Source organism: Mobula hypostoma, chromosome 10, assembly GCF_963921235.1.
Source record: "Mobula hypostoma chromosome 10, sMobHyp1.1, whole genome shotgun sequence".
Taxonomy (NCBI): Eukaryota; Metazoa; Chordata; class Chondrichthyes; order Myliobatiformes; family Myliobatidae; genus Mobula; species Mobula hypostoma.
In genome coordinates, this window is record NC_086106.1 from 131714521 (window position 1) to 131741556 (window position 27036).

The 27036-nt window shown below is 44.1% G+C and overlaps 1 protein-coding gene across 1 annotated transcript in view; it reads left to right on the plus strand.

The window, feature by feature from the left end:
• Nucleotides 1-27036, plus strand: part of mcf2a (MCF.2 cell line derived transforming sequence a) — a 188674-nt gene that overhangs the window by 43634 nt on the left and 118004 nt on the right. The window contains exons 3-4 of the mRNA XM_063061166.1: nt 4174-4288; nt 5968-6058. Coding sequence (XP_062917236.1) covers nt 4174-4288; nt 5968-6058 — 206 coding nt within the window. The remainder of the gene's footprint in view (nt 1-4173; nt 4289-5967; nt 6059-27036) is intronic.

A 27036-nucleotide genomic window follows, 5' to 3' on the forward strand; every position in this document is an offset into this window, starting at 1 on the left:
GTGAGGAAATCCAGGATCCATTGGAAAAGCGGATATTGAGGCCCAGTTTACTGATGAGTTTTGAGGCTGTGGAATCAGTTCAGAGTTGTTGTGAGTGAAGATGTTCACACTGGCTCGGGTTGTAGGGTAATAACCATTCCTGAGCCTGGTCAGGTCACGTCAAGTCAAGTTTATTGTCAGTTAACTGTATACATGTATTTAGCCATATAATGTATATAGAAATGAGGCAATGTTTCTCTGAATCAGGCTGTAAAGCACAGTAGTAACCATAACACACGATAACTTATAGGGACAAAACCTACAAATGAATCACGCATAAATAACAAACTAAAGTGCATTAATATTAAATATTGTAAGGTACGGAACGGATTAACCAGTGACACTTTCAGTATGATGTGGCTGGGAGTTCAGAAGCCTAGTGGGGAAGAAGTCGTTTCCCATCCTGACCGTTGTTGTTTTTATGCATCGTAGTCTCCTGCCTGATGGTAGAAAGTCAAAGAGGATGCTTCTCCTGAGGCTCCTGTACTTTCTTCCCGACGGCAGCGGCAAAAAGAGAGCATGATCTGGAGGGCGGGGGTCCTTGAAGATAGATGCTGCTTTCCTGTGGCAACACTCCCTGTAGATGTGCTCAGTGATGGGGAGGGCTTTCCCTGTGATGGACTGGGCAGTATCCACTAATTTCTGTGCTTTTTTTGCAATCTGGGCATTGGTGTTTCCACACCAGGCCATGATTTATTTAATTTAATGATACGTTATTGAGTAGGCCCTTTAGGCCCTTGGAGCCACACCGCCGGGCAACCCCGACAGATCCAAGTAACCCTAACTTAATCACAGGACAATTTGCAATGAGCTATTTGGTACGCCTTTGTGGGAGATAACTGCAGGGCGTGGAGAAAAGCCACAGGGCGGATGTACAGAGTCTCGTCACAGAGCAGTGCTGGAGTTGAATTCGGAACTCTGGAATGGGCCCGGCTGAGGTAGAGTCGAGCTAACTGCTATACTGCCATACTACTCTGGCACACCACGGTGATACTACCCGTCCACAGTGCACCTCTCCTTGAAAATGAAAATGAAGGAAGGTGCTTGGGCAGTGTGAGTGTGTGAGGTTTGCTTTCTCCTGCTGTCTGGATCTGTGCAATGAGAAACTAAGCAGGATGAGAGGATTTTGAAAGGGGTTCTGGAACAATGAGACCAGACATTGACGGATTTGTTGATGGGACCTTGATCATACAATTATAGAGAGTCATTGCATAAGACCAGGGAGCAAAATTAAACTGTTCAGTCCGTCAAATCTGCTCTGCCAGTCCATCATCACTGATTTATTTTCACTCTCAACCCCATTCTCCTGTCTTCTCACCGTAACCTTTCACATCCTTACCAATCAAGAACCTATCAGCCTCCACTTTAAATTTACCCAATGATGGCCGCCTGTATCAATTAATTCCATAAATTCACTTCTCACTGGCTAAAGATATCTCGTCTCATGTCTGTTCTGAAGGGACGTCCTTGTACTCTGAGGCTGTACCCTAGTCCTAGACTCTCCCACTATTGGAAACATTCTCCCCACGTCTACTCTGTCTAGTGTTTTCAATATTCCGTTGGATTCAATGAAATACTGCCTCATTCTTCCAAACTCCAGCGAATACAGGCCCAGAGGCATCAATAGCTCATCGAACATTAACCTTTCATCTGGGTTCTTGGTGGGGGAGATTCAGTAGGCTGGGCTGTATTCTCTGGAATTTAGAAGCATGAGAGGAGATCTCACTAAAATTCCTTGCAAGGCTTTATAATGTGGATTCATTCTAGACCAGGGGAGGCAGTTGCAAACTAGGGGCTAGAACCATTCAGAATCAGAATCAGAATCCATTTCATTATCACTGACAGATGTGAAGTTGTTGCTTTGCGGCAGCAGTACCGTGCAATACATTAAAAAGTACTGTTACAATAAAAATATTAAAAAATGGTGTAAAAAGAGCAAAATAGAGAGGTGGCCTTAATCGTCCCTTCAGAAATCTGATGGCATCGCTCAATGGTTACGTGATGTGATGTCATGTTTAAATTTAGAGAAGATTCGATGTTCAATCTCTGAATCTAGCCAAGACTTTCAAACATTGTGGGGACCTTTCTTTGAATTATTTTCAAAACCTTCGATTTGCTGTTAAAGCACAGATGATGACTAATAATTTTTTTCCTCTTTTTTTTTACTAATCAGCTTCGGTCTTGGTAGTGGGTTAGATTTTTTTAATACAATAAAATTACTATATTTCAATGTTATGAATTAATCTGTGTGAATATAGAGTAAGGAGTCTTTATATGTGATTTAGTATAATGTATTGATATATTTTTTCTTATACTCTGTACTCTTATATGTAAAATTAATAATAAAAATATTGGAAAAGAAAGAATTCTTATGGCAGAGGGGAAGAAGCTGTTCCTGAAACATTGAGTATGTGTCTTCAGGCCCCTGAACCACCTCCTTGATGGTAGCATTGAAAAGAGGGCATGTTCTGGGTGTTGGGGGACCCTAGTGATAGATGCCACTTGCTTGAATCACCTCTTGAAGATGTCCTCAGCAATGGGAACGGTTGTGCCAGCGATGGAGCTGCCAATCAGAATAATTATCAGTGTCGTATATAATGTGAAATTTGTTGTTTTGTAGCAACGGTGCAGTGCAAAGCAAAATTAGTGTGAAATACAAAGTAAGTACAAACAGCAAAAAGAGGAATAGAGAAGTAATGTTCAGGGGCTCACAACTTTGAACACGGAGGGTTCCTAAAACACTTGAGTGTGGGTCGGGATCCAATATCTCCTCCCCAATGGTGGCAATGAAAAGAAAGCATGCCCTGAGACGGAGATGAGAAGGAATGCCTTCACCGAGAGCCCAGTGATCTTTGAAATTTTCTACTCTGGACAGATCTGGATGCTGGTTTGTGAATTCATTCAGGATGGTAGATCTCCCGGTAATAAGGAAAGCCAAAAAGTTGAGGGCCGTGCAAGAGGCTGTTGCTGAGGTAAAGACTGGTGCTGAGGAATTAACTGTGGACTTCAGGAAGAGGAAGTTGAGGGAACACACACTAGTCCTCATCAAAGGGTGAGCAGTTTCATGTTCTGGGTGTCAACACTTCTGAGGATCTATCCTGGGCCAACAAATTGATGCAATCACAAAGAAGGCACGACAGTGGCTACATTTCATTAGCAGTTTGAGGAGAATTGATATGCCACCAAAGATCGAAGCAAATTTCTACAGATGTACCGTGAACAGCATTCTAACTGGTTGCATCACCATCTGGTTATGGAAGGGCCACTGTACAGGATCAAGAAAAGCTGCAGAAAGTCTTCGATCTTGGGCACTGGCCTTCCCAGCATCTGGGACATCTTCAGAGGCGATGCCTCAAAAAGGCAGCATTCATCATTAAGAACCCCCATCACCCAGGACATGCCCTCTCCTCACTGCTACCTTCAAGGAGGAGGTACAGGAGTCTGATGATACACTCTCAGTATTTCAGGAACAGCTTCTTCCCCTCCACCACCAGATTCCTGAAATGATAATGAACCCATGAACCTCAGTACTTTTTCTTTCTTTTGGCACTTCTTATTTAATTTGTATATAAAGGAAGTTATAGTTTTTATTACAGTATTGTGTATTGCAATGTACTGCTGCTGCAAGACAACTGATTTAATAACAAACGCCAGTGATACTAAACCTGTGAATGCCCACAAGAAAATGAATCTCAGGGTTGTACATGGTACTTTGAAAATAAGTTCACTTTGAATTTTGATTCTGATTCTGGAAACGAGCCATGAGCTTAACAACTGCAGGAGCAGCTGCTGGATCCAAATCTTTCCCCTTGATAGTGCTAACCATGCAGTGAACAAAAGGGTAGCATATCAACCAGGTTCAATTCCAGCCTCTGCCTATAGGGAGTTTGTATGTTCTCTCTGTGACTCTGTGGGTTTCCTCCCACATTTCAAAGATTTGTGGATTAAGGTTAGTAACTTGTGGGCACCGGAAGCACGGCGACCCCTGCGGGCTGCCCCCAGCACATCCTCGGACTATGTTGGTCATTGACACAAACAAAACCTTTCACTATAGGATTCGATGTACATGTGACAAATAAAGCTAATCTTTTAATCTTTAGATGTCGGACTGATACTGACTTTTCTCTTCTGCAGGCGGACGAAGTAAAAGTGACGCGGTGATCCTCACCTTTCCTGAATGTGCCGGCTTCTGTGCAGTTTCAGATGAGGTTGTAGAGCGGGTCCTCATGTACCTGACCACCATTTCAAGGTGCGCACTGAAATTCGTGAGGTCGATCTCTCCTCTCCTGTGATCTCAGCTGAAGGGATCATCGGCGTCTCTCTTCCCGCCATTACAGACATTTACACCATACGCTGCATCCACAAAGCAAGCAGCATTATCAAGGACCCCACGCACCCCTCATACAAACGCTTCTCCCTCCTGCCATCTGGCAAAAGGCACCGAAGTATTCGGGCTCTCACGACCAGACTATGTAACAGTTTCTTCCCCCAAGCCATCAGACTCCTCAATACCCAGAGCCTGGACTGACACCAACCTACTGACCTCTGCTGTGCCTATTGTCTCATTAATTATTTATTGTAATGCCTGCACTGTTTTGTACACTTTATGCAGTACTGGGTAGGTCTGTAGACTAGTGTAGTTTTTCTGTTGTTTTACATAGTTCAGTGTAGTTTTTGTATTGTTTCATGTAGCACCATGGTCCTGAAAAACATTGTCTCGTTCTTACTGTGTACTGTACCAGCAGTTCTCGTCAAAATGACAATAAAAAGTGACTTGACTTGATAATGTATCAGCCATGATGGAATGGAAGAGCAGACTCGATGAGTCGGATAGTCTTATGATTTTAGTGTCTGCTGATGGTCCAGAGCCAAGTCTCTCATTCCCACTGCTCTCCCAATGGAAGGTATAAACTCCAGAGCAAAAAAGGTCACACTTGAACACAAGAAATTCTGCAGATGCTAGAAATCCAGAGTAGTGCACACAAAATGCTGGAGGAACTCAGCAGGTCAGGCAGCATCTATGGTGGGAAATGAGCAGTTAATGTTTTGGGCCAAGACCCTTCATCAAGTCACAGTCAGCTTTCATCTATTGAACAGTTTTGAGCTCATTTATACCAAGGATGTACTGACCTCTCCATTCCCACACAGCCATGCAGACTATTCTTAATCAGTTACCAAGTATACCTTTTGTAGAAAACAGCCTCTCCCAATCTACACTTGCCAGATCTTTTCTGATTCGGTCAAAATTGTCCTTTCTCCAATTTAAGAATCTCAACCTGCAGACTAGACCTATCTTTTTGCATATTTACTTTGAAACTAATGGCATTGTGGTCACTGGATACAAAGTGTTCCCCTACACAAAGTTCTGTCACCTGCTCTGTCTCATTCCCTAATAACAGATCCAGTATCGCACACTCTCTTATTGGGACACCTACATATTTACTGATTAACAAAACTTTCCTGAACACATTTGACAAACTCTAGTCCTCTGACAGTATGGGAGTCCCGGTCAATATATGGAAAGTTAAAATCACCTACTCTAAAAAAAAACCTCATGTTCCTTGCTACAGTTTGCGATCTCTTTACAAATTTGTTCCTCTGAAAACGTGGGACTATTGATTAGTCTGTAATGTAGCCCCGTTAACGTGGTCATACCTTTCTTATTTCTCAGTTCAACCAGATGAGTTCTCCAGTCTGTCTTGACGGAACGCCGCCATGATATCTTCCTTGACTAGTAATGCCACCCCTCCCCTTTTAATCCCTCCCACTCAGTCACATCTAAAACAACGGAACCCAGGAATACTGAGCTGCAAATCCTTATATGCACTTTGATAATAAATTTACTTAGAACATTGAACTTAGAATTTCAGTTATTGAGGTAGTCACTATTATACTAATTTGATAGACTTTCTGCCTCTTATCTCGCAGTCTACACAAAGCTGAGGTGAAGTTCACCGTTGTCTTGGACAGGAGACTGGATTCGTGGGCCTCTGTCAAAGCCACACTTGGGAGAGTAGCTGTGAGTATTTCACCTTTGACCTGTGCACTGACGATTGGAGTAAAGTTCAAATACAGTGTTTACTGTGCTATCTCATAGAACTATTAAGGCATTTGACAAGGTCCCGCATGGGAGGTTGGTCAAGAAGGTTCAGTGGCTTGGCATTCAGGATGAGATTGTAAACGGTATTAGACATTGGCTTTGTGGGAGAAGCGAGAGAGTGGTCATAGATGTTTGCCTCTCTAACTGGAGGTTTGTAACTAGTGGTGTATCGCAGTGATCAGTGCTGGGTCCGTTGTTGTTTGTCTTCTATATCAATGATAACGTGGTTAACTGGATCAGCAAATTTGCGGATGACACCAAGATTGGGGGTGTAGTGGACAATGACAAAGGCTATCATGGCTTACAGAGGGATCTGCATCAGCTGGAAAAATGGGTTGAAAAATGGCAGATGGAATGTAAACAGACGTGTGCAAGGTTTTGCACTTCGGTAGGACCAGCCTTGGTGGGTCTTACACAATGAACGGTCGGGCACTAAGGAGTGTGGGAGAACAAAAGGATCTGGGAATACAAGTCCATAATTCATTGAAAAGTGCGTCACAAGTAGACTGGGTCGTAAAGAAAGATTTTGGCACAATTGCCTTCTTAAATGAGAGGGTTAACATATGAAGAACGTTTGTCCGCTCTTGGACTGTATTCCTTGGAGTTTAGAAGAATGAGGGGAGACCTCATAGACACATTTCGAATGTTGAAAGGCATGGACAGAGTGGATGTGGCAAAGTTGTTTCCCATGATGGGGGAGTCTAGTACGAGAGGGCATGACTTAAGGATTGAAGGGCACCCATTCAGAACAGAAATGCGAAGAAATTTTTTTAGTCAGAGGGTGGTGAATCTATGGAATTTGTTGCCACGGGCAGCAGTGGAGGCCAAGTCATTGGGTGTATTTAAGGCAGAGATTGATAGGTATATGAGTAGCCAGGGCATCAAAGGTTATGGTGAGAAAGTGGGGGAGTGGGACTAAATGGGAGAATGGATCAGCTCATGATAAAATGGCGGAGCAGACTCGATGGGCCGAATGGCCGACTTCTGCTCCTTTGTCTTATGGTCTTATGGTCTTAAATCAATGTATTGACTACAGGTGATGGGATGTTGCGTTGAAATTGTATAAGACATTGATGGGGCCTAACTTGGAGTAATGTGTGCAGTTTTGGTCACCTACCTACAAGAAAGATGTAAACAAGGTTGAAAGGGTACAGAGAAAATTTACAAGGATGTTGCTGGCTCAGGTGGACATGAATTACAAGGAAAGATTGAATAGGTTAGGACTGTATTCTTTAGAACATAGAAGACTGAGAGGAGATTTGATAGAGATATACAAATGATGAGGGGTATAGATAGGGTAAATGCAAGCAGGCTTTTTTCACTAAGACTACACCCAGAGGTCATGGTTTAAGGGTGAAAGGTAAAAAGCTTAAGGGGAACATGAGGGGAAACTTCTTCATTCAGAGGGTTGTGAGAGTGTGGAATGAGCTGCCAGCACAAATGGTCCATGCAAGCTTGATTTCAGGGATTAAGTAAGTTTAGGTAGATACATGGATAGTAAGGATATTGTGGCCAATGGTGCTGTTGCAGGCTGTTGGGAGTAGGCAGATTAAATGGATTCAGCATGGAGTAGATGGGCTGAAGGTCCTGTTTCTATGACTCTATAACCCCAGCCACTCACTACAGGAATTGACTGAACTAGTTAGTTAACCTTCTTGAAAATGGTGATGTTAGTTTTAGTGTGTTGACTGCATAAGGCAATGGCATTGGGAATTTATTCCAGAGATTCAAGAAAATGAATCTCAGGGTTGGATAAAGTCACATATATGTACAGTGGCTCCGAGTTAATTGGCCTGTTGGTTAATTGGGGCAGCCATTTATTTGGGGCAACTCTTAATTGGGTTTCCCTTTATTATTTAGGACATTATGCCATGTGATTGGGGCAGGAGACTGTTGACAAACAATGTCTAACTGGTGTCAGATACGTGCTCTTCGGCGGCCATTAGACACTAAACCATGCTTCAAGTGAACAGTTTTAAAAAGTGTCAGTTCCACGCATTTTTGTTCAAAACAGCGGTGATTTTTGTCACTGATAGTTGGTGAGAAATAAGCAGAAAATAAATCAGATCTGTTTTGCTTCCTGCGGTTTCAAGCATTCTGGTTTAGAGGTATCAGAAATGGCCAGGAATGAAAATGAAATGATTTCATTACTTCAACAAGTTAGCAAGTACAAAGAATTTGAAGGTATCAACAATCATCTTGAATGCTACAATGAAAATGAAGATTAGAAGGATGTAATCTTTGATAGCATTGTATGAAGGCAGTCGGTCATCTTCAGTCGGTGATTTTCTCAATCAAAAGAACTCGGCAGTGTAAACTGGATTCATTCCTTCGCCAATAACTATTAGGAACTAATACATAGTTTTATAATACTGCAGTAGCCTTATTAATGTTCTAATTTGTTCTGTGTCTAATTTAAATACGTAATTTGCTATTCAATTAAATGGTAGTTCATCTTTTTTATACCTTATTAACTATTTCCATGAAACTTCGGCTAATTGAGGCAGCCACTTTATTGGGCTAAAATGGACTGGTCCAAATGTGCCCCAATAAACCGAAATTCGTTATACTTTGGTAATAAATTTACTTTAAACTTTGAATCACATGACAGACATCATGTGGAGGGTTCGAGGGGAGAAACCTGTGAACTCTCTAGTACACTTAACTGCTGTCTGTTTGGAAATCAGTGATTCACATTTTCCAGGGAGGATCAAGACATTTAATTTTAATTTGACAAGATGTCTTGTTCACTGTTCCAGACACAGTAGTTTCAACTGAAAATCAGATAAATCAGATAATGTCGTGGGAGGCATGGCAGCGTAGTGGTTAATGTGATCACTTTACAGCTCCAGTGATCGGAGTTCGATTCCGACTGGGGTCTGTAAGGAGGTTCTGCCTTCTCCACATGACCGTGTGGAGTTTGTCCGGGTGTTCCAGTTTCCTCCCACGTTCCAAAGATGTACAGATTGGGGTTAGTGAGTTGTGGGCATGTTATGTTGATGCTGGAATCATTGCGACACTAGTGGGCCGGTCCCAGCACAGTCATTGTACTGCCCTGGTTGCTGATGTAAAAAATGACTCACTTCACAGTATGCTTTGACATGCCTGTGACAAATAAAGCTAATCTGAATAAAATACTGATACTGGGAATCCACGGTGTGTGCACGGATTGGAATTGGCTCATTATTGTCACATGTACCGAGATACATAGAAAATCTTGTTTTCCATATTGTTCATAGAGATCAGATCATTGTACAGTGCATGAGGTAGAACAAGGTCTAACCAATAACAAACAACAGAAAGTCTGCAGATGCTGGAAATCCAAGCAACACACACACACACACACACACACACACACACACACACACACACACACAATGCTGGAGGAACTCAGCAGGCCTGGCAGCATCTATGTTGCTCCTCCAACCTGAGTGTGGCCTCCTCATGACAATAGAGGAGGCCATGGACTTTGTCAGAATGGGAATTGGAAGTGGAATTCCATTAAGCTGAGAGAGCCCTCTTTTCTGGCAGACAGTGCATAGGTGCTCACTGAAGCAGTCTCCCGATTAATGTCGGGTCTCACTGATATACAGGAGGCCACACTGGGAGCACAGGACACAGTACATGACCCCACCAGATTCACAGGTGAAGTGTTGCCTCACCTGGAAGGACTGTTTGGGGCCCTGAATAGTAGTGAGGGAGGAGGGGCAGGTGTAGCACTTGTTCCAGTTGCAAGGATAGGTGCCAGGAGGGAGATCAGTGGGGAGGGATGAGTGGACAAGGGAGTCACATAGGGAGCAATCCCTGTGGAAAGCAGAAAGTGGGAGGGAGGGAGGGAAAGATGTGTTCGGTGATGCGATCCCGTTGGAGATGGCGGAAGTTACAGAGATTATATGATGGATGCAGAGACTGGTGGGATGGTAGGTGAGCTCACGAGGAACCCTATTGCTGGTGGGATGGCAGGAGGGTGGGAAACCCCGCAGGATTCCTTGGCTGCGTAAGTCTCGGGAAGACACACTCCGGTCCCGTAAACCTGTGAGATTGAGACGGCTCTCCCAACCCAAACAACGGTTTGTGTGGATACTGTGTAATCTGCTACCCTATTACAACTCAGTGCCAAGAAATAACAGACAGCACACTGCAGACGATTAAAGGAATTGTATTTATGAATCTTAAGTAAAGGGTTAGTGAAGAAAAAAAGACAAAAAGACCCCATTATAATGAAACAGTCAAATGTGCACAAGTTGGAGTTCAACTCTTCCAAAATTCATATTGACTCGACTGTGGCACCTCCTCCGTCGAACCACGGTCCCCCACCGGGTCGAATGCTGCAGCCAGTTTCTCCCCAGCACGTTTCCTCCTCATCTCCTGCTGAACAGAGAGCCCAGTTCACATTCCAAAGCAGCTGTTATCTCTACTATAACCTAAACACTGCTTCTACAGAAAGACCATTACATTAGCAGCGAAACCTTTCCCAGGGTGTTGCACACTCCCCCCCCCCACCAAAATTAGTCATGTCCTCATGACCTTGAGATAATTTGTCACCCCTTCGTACAAAGCACAAAGTCCAACCCCAGTGTAAATGGCAGTGACATAGCTCGCCAAGGGGATAGGTGACACCCTCTGTTTCCCGGGTGCGACATAGGCCAGTCTGTCTGGGCGTCTCCTGACTCTTCAGGACCTTCTTACCCCATCATCCACTTCTTCAGCTTCAGTCACTCCCTGGGCCCTTTCCTGTCTACCTGGGGAGACCCCTCCCTGTTCATTGCTCGTGCCTCCCGGCAGCCCAGGTCCCCTCGTCACTTGGCTGAGTTCACCCTCGTGCCCAGTTGCTTTACAGTCCAGCATCCCATTACTGTCTCACCACAAACCTGCCTGTCCACTGCTCGTTCCCCCCATTTCACCCACCTCAGCGTGAGAAGGGTTGGGGAACCTCATCAGTTATTGGGGAGTTAGCGGAGGGCAGCATATACCACACCCCATTTCCTCATCCTCTGAGCCCGTATCACATTCAGGGGTTGGGGTCTGGTCTAACCCTTCCTGCTGCTGGTCCTTCAGTTCCCCCATGTTGCTGCAGAGTCCTCTCACTAGGTGTAGGGTCCAGGTCAGGCTCTGGGTCAACACACTCCTCTTGTCCCAGGGGTAAAGGTGGTTCCGATGGAGAATCGTGACAGGCCCATTCCCATCCTTTGATTTCACCCGGAAAACTGGTACGTTTGGCATCTGACCCTCCACTACACAGGGCATCGCCGCCCAGCAGTCAGCCAACTGATGCTTCCCAGGTAGCCCCAAATTCCTTATGAGAACCCGGTCTCCAGGCATGAGTTGGGAGAACCTAACCTTTCGATAGTACCTCCTCTTTTTTCCTTGATTCTGCTTAGTAGCCAAGACCTCAGCTAATTCATAAGTCTTTTCAGCTCCCTTCTCATATCAGACACAGATAAGTCTGTAGTAGATTATCCCCACCAGTCTCAAAACAGAGGTCAACGGGCAGCGTCACCTCGCGCCCAAACATCAGATAATATGGCGCGTACCTGGTAGCTTCATTCTGTGTACAATTGTAATAGTGGACCAGATGTCCAATATGTTGACTCCACTTGCTCTTTTTGCTGATTTCCAAAGTTCTGAGCATGTCTAGCAAGGTCTGATTGAGACTCTCAGGCTGGGAATCATCCTGCGGGTGATAAGGTGTCGTCCTCGACTTCTTGACTCTAAGCATGCTCGGTAACGCATGTATGAGCCTTCTCTTGAAATGCCATCCCTGATCACTGTGTGTCCATCTGAGGAGGCCATAATAAGTGAAATACTTCTCCCATAACATTTTGGCCACTGTGAACAGCCTCTAGTCCTTGATAGGGAAGGCTTGTGCATATCTGGTGTAGTGATCTGTAATAACCAAGACATCTGCCATGTTGCTGGCATCAGGCTCCATTGATTGGAAATCCATACACACCAGATCTCGTGGCCCTGCATTTTGCAAGTGGGATAATAGAACGGCAGTGTCTACCTCTGTATATATCGAATGAACGACTTGCAATACTCTTCGGCCCCCGGCTTCATTCTGGGCCAGTAGAACTGATCTCTGAGCCACCCAGGTCTTGTCAGCCCCCAAATGGCTGGAATCATCATGCACTGACCTTAACACAATCCTCCGATACTTCTCAGGCAGAACCAGCTGGGAATGCCAAGACCAATCCGGAGGCAACGTGACCCAGTATGGGATCTGGTTCCTCAACTCCAATCTGAGCCATTTTCTCAGTAGTAGAGATACTCTGTGTACAGTAAGCTTGTGGAATGGTGTCATCAGAAGCTCCCAAATGATCTACCGCTCAATCTTGCCCTTGCCTTTCCTCTGCCTTCCCCGCGATAGCAAACTGACACATGCCTTTCACTCCCAGGGCAGGAACGCTCTCCCACTCTCCGTCCCGGTCCTGCCCTTCATGCGCATGTCAGGACAAACCATCAGCATCGATGTTCCTACTTCCTGGCGGGTACTTCAGGCCGAAATCATAGGCAGACTCATCGCCAACCATCGATGGCCTGTGGCATCCAATTTTACTGAGTCAGGATACAAGTTAATGGGTTATTGTCTGTCCTCATTTCAAATTTGGCACTATTTAGATAGTCACTTAGCTTATTCACCACAGCTCATTTCAGTGCCAGGAACTCCAATTTGTGCATGGGGCAGTTTCGCTCAGAGGGTGATAGACTCCAGCTGACAAACACGACAGGTCTCAACCCTGCGCCCTGACCCTGATACGGGAAACCTCCTAAGCCCTCTCTGCTGGCATCTGTATGCAGTACATATAGCAACCGGGGGTCGGCAAAAACCAGCTCAGGTGTTTTCATCAGCAGCTCCTTCAGCAATTGGAAGGCCTCTTCACATTTCACATCCCATCTTGCTCCAAAGGCTCAGAAAGGCTAAGATAATCTTTACCATTCTCTTTAAGGAGCCCTTAGTTTGTCTCAGCTGTTTGTCCTGCACAGTCCAACTGAGACTGGGTTTGAGAAGATCCAAGTGTGATCCAGGGGACTAATGGAGAAACAGCATAGCTGGTGAGTTGTTTGTTGTGGAATGTGCTGCTTTGCAATATTCAAGGAGGAAATTGGTGAGCTTCCGATTTAGTGTCAGTGTAGCGTGTTCCAATTCGGTGCTGGCGTCGCGTGCTCTGATTCGGTGTCGGTGTAGCGCGTTCCCATTCGGTGTCGGTGCAGTGCATTCCCATTCGGTGTCAGTGTAGCGTGTTCCAATTCGGTGCTGGTGTCGCGCGCTCCGATTCATTGTCGGCGTGGTGGGTTCTGCTGATGTTGCCGACAGTGTGCCTTTAGACTCTGGACAAACCTTTCCACCAAGCCATTTGTAGTTGGGTGGAATGGTGTGGATGTAATATGTCTTATTCCATTCATTTTAGGAATCACTGAAACTGATCGCGACAAAGTGTGGTCCATTGTCACTGACTAAGTGTCCTTGAAAAGAGGCTTCTCAACATATCAACAGAGTGCTAGGCTGTAGTGCAGGTTATTGGGAACACTTCTGGTCACGTTGTAACTACCAAGAAATTTGTGCTCATGAATAGTCTGGCAAAATCCACATGAATCGTTTGCCAGGGCGTTGCAGGCCTTTCCCAGGGATGGAGAGGTGTGGCTCTTGGCATATACTGGACATGTTGGCATCCCAAACAGTGCATGGCAAGCTGTTTGATCTGCTGATTTATCCCAGGTCACTAAAGTTTCAACCCAACATTTTCATCGTGACCATACCTAGATGACTAGCATGTAGCTCCTCCAAAACTTTAGCTCTCAGCGAGGAGGGTACAACAACTCTCAATCTCCACATAAGGCAAACTCCTGTCAAGGGCAAGTTCATCCCGGAGCTGTTAAATATGGGGGAACTGGAATTTCTGCTGCACCTTCCAGCGATTTTGCATTTGGTCTGCACGTAGACCAAAGATAGTCTTAGGCTCTTTTCTGGTTTTCCTTTGGATCATCTCTGCCGTAATAGAGAGGCTTTCGATTTGCATTGGGGGAATATGTCAATAAGAGTATCTTCTTTCGTAAATTTTTTAGGTATTTCCTTTCCCAAGGGTAAATGGGACAATCCATCAGCATTTCCATGACTGGTCGTCCTCTTGAATTTGAATAGTAATTGTGTCCTCCGAGAAACAGATGCTGCTGCTGTTAGTGGAACACCCTTCTGTGGATTGAAAATGGAGACTGGTGGTTAATAATCAGTAACAAGGGTAAATTCTCTTCCATACAAGTACTGGTTGAATCATTTTACACCCCAAACCAGAGTCAAGACCTCTCTGTTGAGCTGTGAGTACTTTTTTTCTGCAGCAGTAATGAGTTCAAGGGGTGGAGCACAGTAGCCAGGTTTGGCAGGAACTTGTTATGGTAATTGACTGATCCTAAAAAGGACCATGATATGACACACCCTTTGGCCTGGGGACACAGTTGTGTAATACTTGTGTGTCAATGGTGTGACCACAATAAGTGATATCTGACATAAAGAATTCACATTGTGCTCTGAGTCGGTAATCTCCTAATCTTTTTAACATTATCTTGAGATTTTGGAGATGTTCCTTGTCATTCTCACCTGTAGCAATGATGTCATCCAGGTAACACTGAGCGCACGGGCAGCCTTGCATAGCTTTCTGCAGAGTGCAGGTGCAGATGCCACTCCAAAAATAAGCCTATTATAGTGACAAACAAGAGAAAATCTGCGGATGTAGGAAATCCAAGTAACACATGCAAAATGCTGGAGGAACTCAGCAAACCAGGCAGCATATAACCATATAACCATATAACAATTACAGCATGGAAACAGGCCATCTCGGCCCTTCTAGTCTGTGCCGAACTCCTACTCTCACCTAGTCCCACCGACCTGCACTCAGTCCATAACCCTCCATTCCTTTCCTGTCCATATAGCTGTCCAATTTAACTTTAAATGACAACATCGAACCTGCCTCAACCACTTCTGCTGGAAGCTCATTCCACTCTCTGAGTAAAGAAGTTCCCCCTCATGTTACCCCTATGCATCTATGGAAAAAAGTACAGTGGACATTTTGGGCCAATACCCTTGATCAGGACTGGAGGAAAAAGGATGAGGCCGTCAGAGTTAGAAGGTGGGGGCAGGTGAGGGGTGAAACTGGGAGAGGGGAGAGGTGAAGTAAAGAGTTGGGAAGTTGATTGGTGAAAGAGATACAGGACTGGAGAAGGGGCAATCTGATCGGCGAGGACAGAAGGCCATGGAAGAAAGAAAAGGGGGAGGAGCATCAGAGGGAGATGATGGGCTGGCAAGGACAAAAGATGAGAGAGGGAAATGGGAATGGGGAATAGAGAAGGATGTGGGGGTGGCATCACTGGAAATTCGAGAAATCAATGTTCATGCCATCAGTTTTGAGACTACCCAGACAGAACATAAGGTGCTGTTCCTCCAACCAGAGTGTGGCCTCACTGCAACAGTAGACTGACATGTCATGATAGGAATGGGAAGTGGAATTAAAATGGGTGGCCACTGGAAGATCCCATTTTTTCTGGTGGACAGAGCGTAGGTGCTCGGCGAAGTGGTCTCCTAATCTACGTCAGGTCTCACCAATATACATTGGCATGCAAAAGTTTGGACACCCCTGGTCAATATTTCTGTTACTGTGAATAGCTAAGCGAGTAAAAGATGAACTGATTTCCAAAAGCATAAGGTTAAAGATGACACATTTCTTTAATATTTTAAGCAAGAAAACTTTTTTATTTCCATCTTTTACAGCAGGGATCCCCAACCTTTTTTGCACCGCAGACCGGTTTAATATTGACAATGTTCTTGCGGACCGGCCAACCGGGGGGGTGGGGGGGCAGTGTTCAAGTAGGGTTAAACTCACCTCAACATGTCTTTTACAGTTAGGGTTGCCAACTTTCTCGCTCCCAAATAAGGGACAAAAGTAGCAGTCAAATCCCGGGACACTTGTGTTTACCCTGAGAAAGACTACCATGACTATAAAGCCTTACACGGGCACCTGTGTGCGCGTGCGACGTGCGCATGCACGTACGTGCCGATTTTTTTCCCCACAAATCAGTTTTAACTTCATCTTCCCGACTATACTGTACATACATTATTTCTATTTTATATAGGCTGTGTATTTATCATATCATTCCTGCTTTTACTATATGTTAGTGTTACTTTCGGTTTTGTGTGTTATTTGGTATGATTTGGTAGGTTATTTTTTGGGTCTGGGAACGCTCAAAAATTTTTCTCATATAAATTAATGGTAATTGTTTCTTCGCTTCACGCCATTTTGGCATGAAAGGTTTCATAGGAACGCTCTACTTTAGCGGGGGAAATACAGGACAAGGGCGGTCCCGTATGGGACAAACCAATTTAGCCCAATATGCAGGATGTCCCAGCAAATATGGGACAGTTGGCAACCCTATGTTCAAGTTCAACAGTGGGCGTGACAGGGAATGAGGAAAGGTGCAGCTGACTCATATCGTTTCCTCGTGGCCCGGTAGCACATGCTTTGCGGCCCGGTGGTTGGGGACCGCTGTTTTACAGTTTCAAAATGACAAAAAAAGAAAAGGGCCCGAAGCAAAAGTTTGGGCACCCTGCATGGCAGTATCACAGCTTGTAAACGCTTTTTGTAGCCAGCTAAGAATCTTTCAATTCTTGTTTGGGTGATTTTCGCCCATTCTTCCATGCAAAAGGCTTCTAGTTCTGTGAGATTCGTGGGCTTTCTTGCATGCACTGCTCTTTTGAGGTCTATCCACAGATTCTCGATGATGTTTAGGTCAGGGGACTGTGAGGGCCATGGCAAAACCTTCAGTTTGCGCCTCTTGAGGTAGTCCATTGTGGATTTTGAGGTGTGTTTAAGTTCATTATCCTGTTGTAGAAGCCATCCTCTTCTCATCTTCGGCTTTTTTACGGACGATGTGATGTTTGCTTCCAGAGTTTGCTGGTATTTAATTGAATTCATTCTTCCCTCTACCAGTAAATGTTCCCCATGCCATTGGCTACAACACAAGCCCAAAGCATGATCGATCCACCCCCGTGCTTAACAGTTGGAGAGGTGTCCTTTTCATGAAATTCTGCACCCTTTTTTCTCCAAACATACCTTTTGCTCATTGCGGCCAAAAAGTTCTATTCAAAAGGTTCAAAGGAACATCTAAGCAAGCCTGATGCATTTTGGAATCAAGTCCTGTGGACTGATGAAGTTAACATAGAACGTTTTGTACGCAAAGATATCCTCTATTCTGGGCAGAGGCCATTGATCTGCTTTCCGTACTGGGTTGATGGTGACCTTAAAATCACCACAGATCCTGACAGACATATTCTGCTAGTCTACTGGGACCACTGGCATTGCCCATGGGTTCTACTTGGAAAGAATTCCTTCAGCCTGCATGAAAAAGTCACTAGCTACTTTATTACAGATTGTGCAAAGAACCAGGCAGGCTTTGCAAAACTTCTGTGTGGCTTTTTTATTTAACACTATTTTACCCCTGATATGTTTGAGTATTCCAGTATTCCAAGCTCATGTTTTTAGCTTGTACAAGCCCAATGTGGCTTGCTGGTTGTTGTATTTCACTGTTATGGTTGTCATTCCCACTGGGGTTTCCTTCTCTCCAGTATAATTTCTTAGTTGGATACTGTAGATGTAGGCTTCAGTTCAGTATCTTTGAAAGGCCATTCAAACTCATTTTTTGGAATGACTGAAACAGCTGAGCTAGTGTCTAATTCCATTTTAATTGCCGTTCACTTCTGATATAAGCCTTATTGTTTGTCTATTGTCGGTTTGCACACTGTAAATCTCAAGTCTACAGTCCTGTGTCACTCTCACCATTGTCAGTTTTTTCATCAACAACCTGCAGTTTAGTGCTCTTTTTGAAACTGCAACTTGACTTTTTATCTTCTCTCTTCTCTTTGCAGTCCATTTATTTTTGACGGCCCGACATGCTCATATGTGTCCTACTTCGTTGCATTTTCTGCAAGTTTTGCCTTTACGCCTGAATTGATCTGGTGTATGTGAGCCCCTGCCACAGTGGTAACATAATTTGTTTGGCCAAGCAGTTTTCTGTTTAGACACTTTCATTCCTGACTAAAACTCAATTGCATCTCTGGCTGCTGTTTCCATCAATACAATGATATTCAACAGTTCTTTTAAATGTAATTTGTACTTCAGTTAGGAGCCTTTTTTGAATACTTTCTTGTAAGATTCTACAAACTAAACTATCTTGCAATGCATCATTATTGAACTGCCAATGCTCGGACAATTTCTTCAATTCAGCCACGTAGGCTGAAATGGACTCCCCTTCCTTTTGATTCTGCTTATGAAAACTAAAGTACCCTGCAATCAATGATGGTTTTGGTTCTAAATGTTCCTGCATTACTTTCATGATATCAGCTAAGCTCATTTTGCCTGGTTTGGTTGTGCAACAGGGGAACACACTTCATAGTACAATAGTCTCTGTTTTATTATTTTGTACATTATTATTGCAGATTGGTAAATTATTGTGTATATTATTATTCTGTACTTTATTATTAGTTAAGTCTGCATGCTGCTAAGTGTATTTTTAAATGAAATTCCCACATGGGATTAATAAAGTACTTGTTATTATTATTGAACTTCTAAGCAAACTGTATGCTTTTACACCCAATGCACTCAGCAATACTGGCACTTATTTTTCATTGGCTACTTCATTTGCTTCAAAATACTGTTCAATTCTTTCAGTATACATCATCCAGTTAACTCGTGCAATCCAGCATCGACTGTCTTTCTGATGTAGCCAGCAATTTCTCATTTTTAAAAATGTATTATTATCATCTGGTATTCACTGTTTATGAACCCATGGCCGTACTCACTGCTTGTTAATTTTGCTCATTTTCTGCCCTTTTTAAACTCAAACGTCTCCCTTCCCTTCTGAAGAAACATATGCTGTGCTTTAGTTGCTGAGTAGTTGTCTCGGGTTAATTTTAAAACTCTCTTGTCGCCACTGTTATATTTTGTAGCTCCAGAAACTAATTGCAAGAAAAACACAAGAGCCTGGATACTTGCCTACTTGAACCTAAGGGGAAGATTTCACTCAACATCACTTGCCCCACCATTGAAATATTCCCACAAACAATAAACTCACTTTCTAGGGCTCTTCATCTCATGTTCCTGATATTTATTGCTTATTATTATTATTATTTCTTCATTTTGCATTTTTACAGTTTGTTCTCCTCTGCATTCTGGTTGAAAATCCTAGTTGGGACGGTCTTCCCTTGATTCTATTATGGTTATTATTCTATAGATTTATTGGGTATGCCCACAAGAAAATGAATCTCATTGTTGTTTATGGTGAGATATGTACTTTGATAAGATTTACTTTGATCAAGAGATTCTGCAGATGCTGGAAATGCAGAGCAACACACACAAAATGCTGGAGCAACTCAGCAAATCAGGCAGCATCTGTGGAAATGAATGAACAGTCAACGTTTTGAGGCTGAGGCAGTCCTGATGAAAGGCCTCAGCCCTAAATGTTGGCTGTTTATTCCCCTCCACAGAAGCTGCCTGATCTTGGAGAAAAATAAATTACCTTTCAGTTTCAGAGAGCATGGGGGTGGAAAGGATGAGAATGAACTGTCTGTTTCAGGCTGAGACCCTTCATTAGGACTAGAAAGGAAAAGGGAAGAATCCTGGTTTCTTCCCTCTTCCCTTCCCATCCTGATGATCCATCCCAGCCTGGAACATTGACTCTTTACTCCTCTCCATAGATGCTGCCTGACCTGCTGAGTTCCTCCAGTGTTTTGTGTGTTGTTCTGGATTTCCAGCATTTGCACTGTCTCTTACGTTCAGGGTGGGAATTTCTCTGATTGGGTGGGGCCAGGGTTGCTAAGGTGATGACAATGTTTAGGGAGACATCTGATTCACACGGTAGATTAGTAAGCATAGTTTGAGAGGAAGGCAGCAAGCAAAGAGACGCATTATACATTGTGAACAAGTCAGAGCGCTTCCCTGTAACCTGAGACCAGAGAAGTCATTATGTCACTCATAGTTCAAAGTTCAAAGTAAACTTATCAACGTACATACAGTATATGACACCACATACTACCCATAGATTTGTTTTCTTGCAGGCCTTCACAGTAAAACAAAGAAATTAAATAGAATTTATGAAAAAATATACACTTACAGACGAAGACTAACAAACAACCATTGTACAAAAGATGATAAACTGTGGAAATATTTAAAAAATAATAATAAGTAGGTAAACAAATAATACTGAGAATGAATCATAGAGTCTTTGGAAGTGAGTCCTTGGGTGTGGAATCAGTTCAGTGTTGTGGTGAGTAAAGTTATCCTCTCTGGTTCGGGAGCCTGATAGTTGTAGGGTGATACTGTTCCTATACCTGGTGCTGTGGGACCTAAGGCTTCCTTACGTCCTTCCCATGGCAGCAGTGAGAAGAGAGCATGACCTGGATGGTGGGGTCCTTGATGATGGATGTTGCTTTCTTGTGGCAGTACTCTTTGTAGATGTCCTCAGTGGAGGGGCAAGCTTTACCTGTGATGGACTGGGCTGCACAGAGGCTTTTGTAGGGTTTTCCATTCCTGGGCATTGGTGTTTCCATACCAGGCCATGATGCTAACAGTCAGAATGCTCTCCACTGTGCATCAGTAGAAGTTTGTCAGAGTTTTAGATAACATGCCAAATCTACAGAAACTTCTTTGAAAGTAGAGGCACTGCTGTGCTTTCTTTGTAATGGCAATTAGATGCTGGACCCAGGACAGATCCTCTGATATGATAACACCAAGGACTTTAAAGTTAGGGACCCTCTCCACCTCTGCTCCCCTAATGAGGACTGGCACATGAACCTCTGGTTTCTTCCTCCCGTACTCGATAATCAGCTGTATGGTCTTGCTGACATTGATAAGAGGTTGCTGCTGTAGTGCCACTCAGCCAGATTTTCAATCACCCTCCTACATGCTGACTTGTCAGCAGCTTTGATTCAGCCTACGACAGTGGTGTTGTCAGCAAAGCGTTGGCGCTGTGCTTAGCCTCACAATCATGAAGTGTAAAGCTGGTAGAGCAGAGGGCTAAGCACACAGACTTGTGGTGCATTCCTGATGATGGAAATCATGGAGGAGATATTGTTGCCAAGTCGAACTGACTCGGGTCTGCAATCCAGTTTGATCTTGAAGCTTATTGATTAGTTTTGTGGGGTTGCAGTGTTGAATGCAGAGCTGTGGTCAATGAAGAGCATTCTGATGTGCCCATCTTCACTGAGCACACAGACAGACATCTCCTGCAGACTGTTGGGTCCACAGCGACAACCAACCACCCACTAATTCAAACTTCAAAGTAAATTTGTTATCAAATTACATATATGTTACCATACACAACCCTGAGATTAATTTTCTTGCAGGCATTCACAGTAAATTCAAAGAAACGCAACAGAATATTGACCACACCTGACATGACGGACAAACAATGTGCAAGAGATAGTAAACTGTATAACTACAAAAAGGAAAAATAAAGAAAACAATAAATAAACAATTAAACAATAAACTTCAAGAATATGAGATAAAGAATCCTTGCAAGTGGGTCCCGAGGTTGTGGGAACAGCTCAGTGATGGGGTGAGTGAAGTTATCGCCACTAGTTCAAGAGCCTGCTGGTTGAGGGGTAATAACTGTTCCTGAACCTGATGACATGAGCCCTGAGGCTCCTGTACCGCGTTCCTGATGGCAGCAGCCAGAAGGAAGCAAGGCCTGGATGGTGGTGTCCCTGACGATGGATGCTGCTTTCCTGCGACAGCACTCTGTGTAAATATGCTCTTGGAGCGGAGGGCTTTACCCGGAATGGACTGGCCCATATCCACTGCTTTTTGAAGACTTTTCCATTCAAGGGTGTTGGAAAGGCCTACAAAATTGTAAATTCTACACTCATCTCAATTTAGCCTCCTCACATTCCACCATCACCTACACCTTGGGACTATCAGAATTAGGTTTAATATCACTGATATGTGTGGTGACGTTTGTTGTTTTGCAGCAGCAGTGCAGAGCTATACATAAATATTCCTGTTGGTTACAATAAGAATATATAAAAAATAAATACAGTGCAAAAAGAGAACAAAATAGTGAGATATTATAATTCTACCTCATCTCATTGACCTGCATTCGGACCTAGCCCTCATACCTTTCCCATTCATGTACTTATACACATTTCTCTTGAATATTGCAATTGAACCCCTCTCACCACCCTTTGAGGGAAGAAGTTCCCCCCTCAGGTTCACCTTAAAGTTTTCACCTTTCACCCTTAACCCATCTTCTCAAGTTCTTGTCTCATGCAACTTGAGTGGAAAAAGCCTGTTTGCATTTACCTTATCTATACCCCTAATAATGTTGTATACCTCTATCAGATCTCCCCTTATTTTCCCAGGTTCAGGTCTTTGATATTCCCAGAATCCCATTTAATTGTCAGTGGATCATCAGAAACCATAAACGGTAGCAAAACACTCACTGGAATTCGGAAGAATGAGGGGGGATCTCATTGAGACCTATTGAATATTGAAAAACCTTGGTAGAGTGGATGTGGAGAAGACGTTTCCTAAAGTGGGGAGTCTTGGACCAGAGGGCACAGCCTCAGAATAGAGGGATGCCCATTTAGAACAGGAGGAATTTCCTTAGCCAGAGAGTGTTGAATCTGTGGAATTTGTTGCCACAGGCAGCTGTGGAGGCCAAGTCATTGGGTATATTTAAGGCAGAGGTTGATAGATTCTTGATCAGTCGAGGAATCAAGGTATACAGGCAGAAAGCAGGAGATCAGAGCTGAGAGGGAAATGGGTCAACCATGATGAAATGGTGGAGCAGATTCAATGGCCAAGAAGGACTAATTCTGCTCCTAAATCTTATCGTGTTATGGTCCAGCGCTCCATCCACCAGTCCATGGAGTCTTAAGAATCTCCCCAGCATCAGCATTTCTTGTAGCTGAAATTCTGTGTTGGATCTGCTTGAGGTTTCAAGTGGCATGTTTGGATTTTGATTATTATCAGAGAGCTTCATTTTACAATCTAGTTCTACACATGGCCGACAACTTCCCTGAATGTGGTACCATAGGTCGACAGGGTGCTATTGAAGGCGTTTGGCACACTGGCCTATATTAGTCAGAGCATCAAGCATTAGGAGCTGGGACATTGTGTTGCAATTGCACAAGGTGTTAGATAGATAGATAGATATACTTTATTGATCCCGAGGTAAATTGGGTTTCATTACAGCTGCACCAACCAAGAATAGAGCATAAATATAGCAATACAAAAGCCACAAACAATCAAACAACAATATGCAAACTATGCCAGATGGAAATAAGTCCAGGACCAGCCTATTGACTCAAGGTGTCTGACCCTCCACGGGAGGAGCTGCAAAGTTCGATGGCCAGAGGCAGGCACAACCTCCCGTGACGCCCAGTGTTGTATCTCGGTGGAATGTGGCCGGAGTCCAACAGCAAAAAGTTCAATATCCGGTCTACAAACACGTTCCTCGATCGTAATATGACCCGGATTGCACCATCCATTGTTAACCAGAACAGCAAGCCCCCAACTCCTTTACGCTTACCGCTCTCAGTGCACTTCCAGTCAGCCCGAACGGTCTGGAAGCCCTCCATGGAAAAGTTTTGATCGGGTATGTCCTTGTGCAGCCCAGTTTCAGTAAAACACATAACACTGCACTCCCGAAATGTTAATGAGGCTATTCCTAGAGAATTGTGTACTGTAGGCAGTACGCAGCTTAGCAGTTAGTGATATGCTTTACAATGCCAGGTCTCTGATTCAGGGTTCAATACCCACTGCTGTCTGTACATTCTCCTCATCACTTGTGTGGAATTCCTCCTGGTGCTCTAGTTTCCATCCACAATCCAAAGGGTATGGGAAAGGGCTAGTAGTTACGGGCACGTAATGTTGGAGCCGGGAACACTTTGCTCTGCCCCCAGTACATATTTACACTGTGGTGGTCGTTGACGCACATGACGCTTTTCACGGTGTGTTTTGGAGCTTCAATGCACATGTGACAAATAAAGTTAGTCTTCTCATCAGTGCTGCTCTCCAGTATTCGCTCGGTAGAAGGTGAGTTGGATTGTATTTGTCTGTGGCGTCGTCACTAGTGTGTGAAGAGGACTGCTATGCAATCAGTCTGCAGATCATAACACTCAGGGACATGGGTGTCTGCAGCTTTTTTGTGAATTTGTTTTTTTTGCTATTGTAAGCATATGTGTTATATGTGCTGTGTGTGAGTGTAGCTACAGTGTTTTTCACCTTGGCACCAGATTAACACTGTCTCATTTGGCTTTATTCATGTGAATGGTTGAATGACAACTAAACTTGAACTGAAACTTTTAATCTTTTTGGTTTTGGTTACCCCGCTACAGTAAAGATATCTTTAAGCTGGAAAGAATGCAAAGGAGATTTACAAGAATGTCGGCAGGGCCTGAGTTACAGGGAGAGACTGGGCTTTATTGCTTGGAGCATCGGAGAAAGAGAAACTATTTAACAGCAGAGTACAATAGGGGCGCCACGATAGTGTAGTGGTTAGTGCAATGCTATCACAGGTCGGGGTGTTGGAATTCAGACTTCAGTTCCAACGTCCTCTGTAAGCAACTTTGTAGATTCCTTCCCTTGAGTGTGTGTTTCTTCAGGGTGCTCTGATTTCTTCCCACATTTCAAAGATCTACCGGTTAGAAGGTTAATTGTCCCATGAAGCTTGAAGAGCCGGAAGAGGCTGTGCTGAGCTGCATCTCTAAATAAATCAATTAATAAATAAATACACATACATGAAGGACGTGTAGATTGTAGGGATGCGCATAGTCCTTCTGTGTGGATGCGCACAGTCTTTTGTCTTTTTGTATGAACACACACAGTCCTTTTGTTTGAACACACACAGTCTTTTTCCCAGGGGAAGGCAGCAAAACAAGAGGCTGTAAGCTTAAGGTGAGAGGGAGGGTGATCTAGAGGGGCACCATTTTTTAGATAGAGGGTAGTATCTACGCTCAGTGGCCATTTTATTAAATACACCTGTATGTTAATGCAAATATTTAATCAGTAACTCAACTGATAAAAACATGCAGACATGGTTGAGAGGTTTAGTTGCTGTTCAGGTCAAACATCAGAATGGGGAACAATTGTGATCCAAGTGACTTCGATAATGGAATGTTTGTTGGTGCCAGACAGGGTGGTTTGATTATCTCAGAAACTGCTGATCTCTCAGGATTTTCATGCACCACAGTCTCTAGAGTTTACAGAGAAACGTGTGAGAAACAAAAAACATCAGGTGAGCAGCAGTTCTGTGGGGGGAAAAAACACCTTGTTAATGAGAGAGGTCAAAGGAGAATGGCCAGACTGGTTCAAGCAGACAGGAAGGTGACAGTAACACAAATAACCACACGTTACAACAGTGGTGTGCAGAAAAGCATCTCTGAATGCACAACACATCGAACCTTGAAGTGGATGGGCTACAGCAGCAGAAGATCATAAACATATAATCTGTGGCCACTTTATTAGATCGAGGAGGTATCTCATAAAGAGGCCACTGAGTGTATGTGGAAGGAGCTGCCAGCGGAACAGTGGTTGCATCATGGCTAAGTATGGAAATACCAGTGCCCAAGAACAGAAAACTCCACAGGAAGTAGTGGATGCAGCCCAGTCCAAAGGCTCCCCACTTTTGAGCATAATTCCATGGAGTGCTGCCAAAAGAACAGGATTCATCGTCAAGGACCCCCATCATCCAGACCAGGCTCTCTTCTCATTACTACCATCGGGCAGAAGGTACAGCAGTCTTGGGTCCCACACCACCAGGCTCAGGATCAGTTATTATCCTACAACTATCAGTGTGGATAACTTCACTCACCTCCACTCTGAACTGATTCAAGACCTACAGACTCACTTTCAAAGACTTTACTACTCATGATCTCAGCGTTATTTATTATTTGCACAGTTTGTCTTCTTTGGCACCTTGGTTGTTTATCAGTCTTTGTTTCTGTATAGGTATTCGTACACAGTAACAATAATAATAATAAGGCATCCGTTAGTCTTGCGAGACCATGGATCTGCACCTGGAAAGTCTTCACTCTCCAGGGCGCAGGCCTGGGCAAGGTTGTATGGAAGACCAGCAGTTGCCCATGCTGCAAGTCTCCCCTCTCCACGACACCAATGTTGTCCAAGGGAAGGGCATTAGGACCCATACAGCTTGGCACCAGTGTCATCGCAGAGCAATGTGTGCTTAAGTGCCTTGCTCAAGGACACAACACGCTGCCTCGGCTGGGGCTCGAACTCACAATCTTCAGATTGCTAGTCCAATGCCTTAACCACTTGGTCACGTGCCCACAGTACCATAGTGGTTAGCACAGTGCTTTACAGGACCAATGACCCACCTCCCCAGCCGCAAAAGAAATAATTGTGGAAATTGGGAAGGTGCTGGCTGGCCACTGGCCTCTGGTCACTGGTACACAGCTGCCCTGTGGAAAGAGTTAGGAGCACCAAGTTCCTGAGAGTACACATAATAGACAATCTCACCTCACCTGGTCCCTCAACATCACCTGTATGGTCAAGAAAGCACAGGAGCATCTCCACTTCCTGAGACGATTGAGGTGAGTGAAGCTCCCCCCACCCCTTCCAGTCTAACCAATTTTTACAGAAGTGCCATCAGGAGCGTCCTGACCAGCTGCATCCTTGTCTGATACAGGAATTGCAAGGCATCTGACCACAAGTCCCTACAAACAATTGCAAGGACCGCTGAGAGAATCGTCGGGGTCTCTCTTCCACTCGTCAGAGATATTTATCAGGAGCGCTGTATTCGCAGGGCCCTGAACATTGTCAGTGATGCCTCCCATCTCTTTGGCACTTCTTTGGTCCAGCAATCTCCTGACCCCTACCATCAGGCAGGAGGTA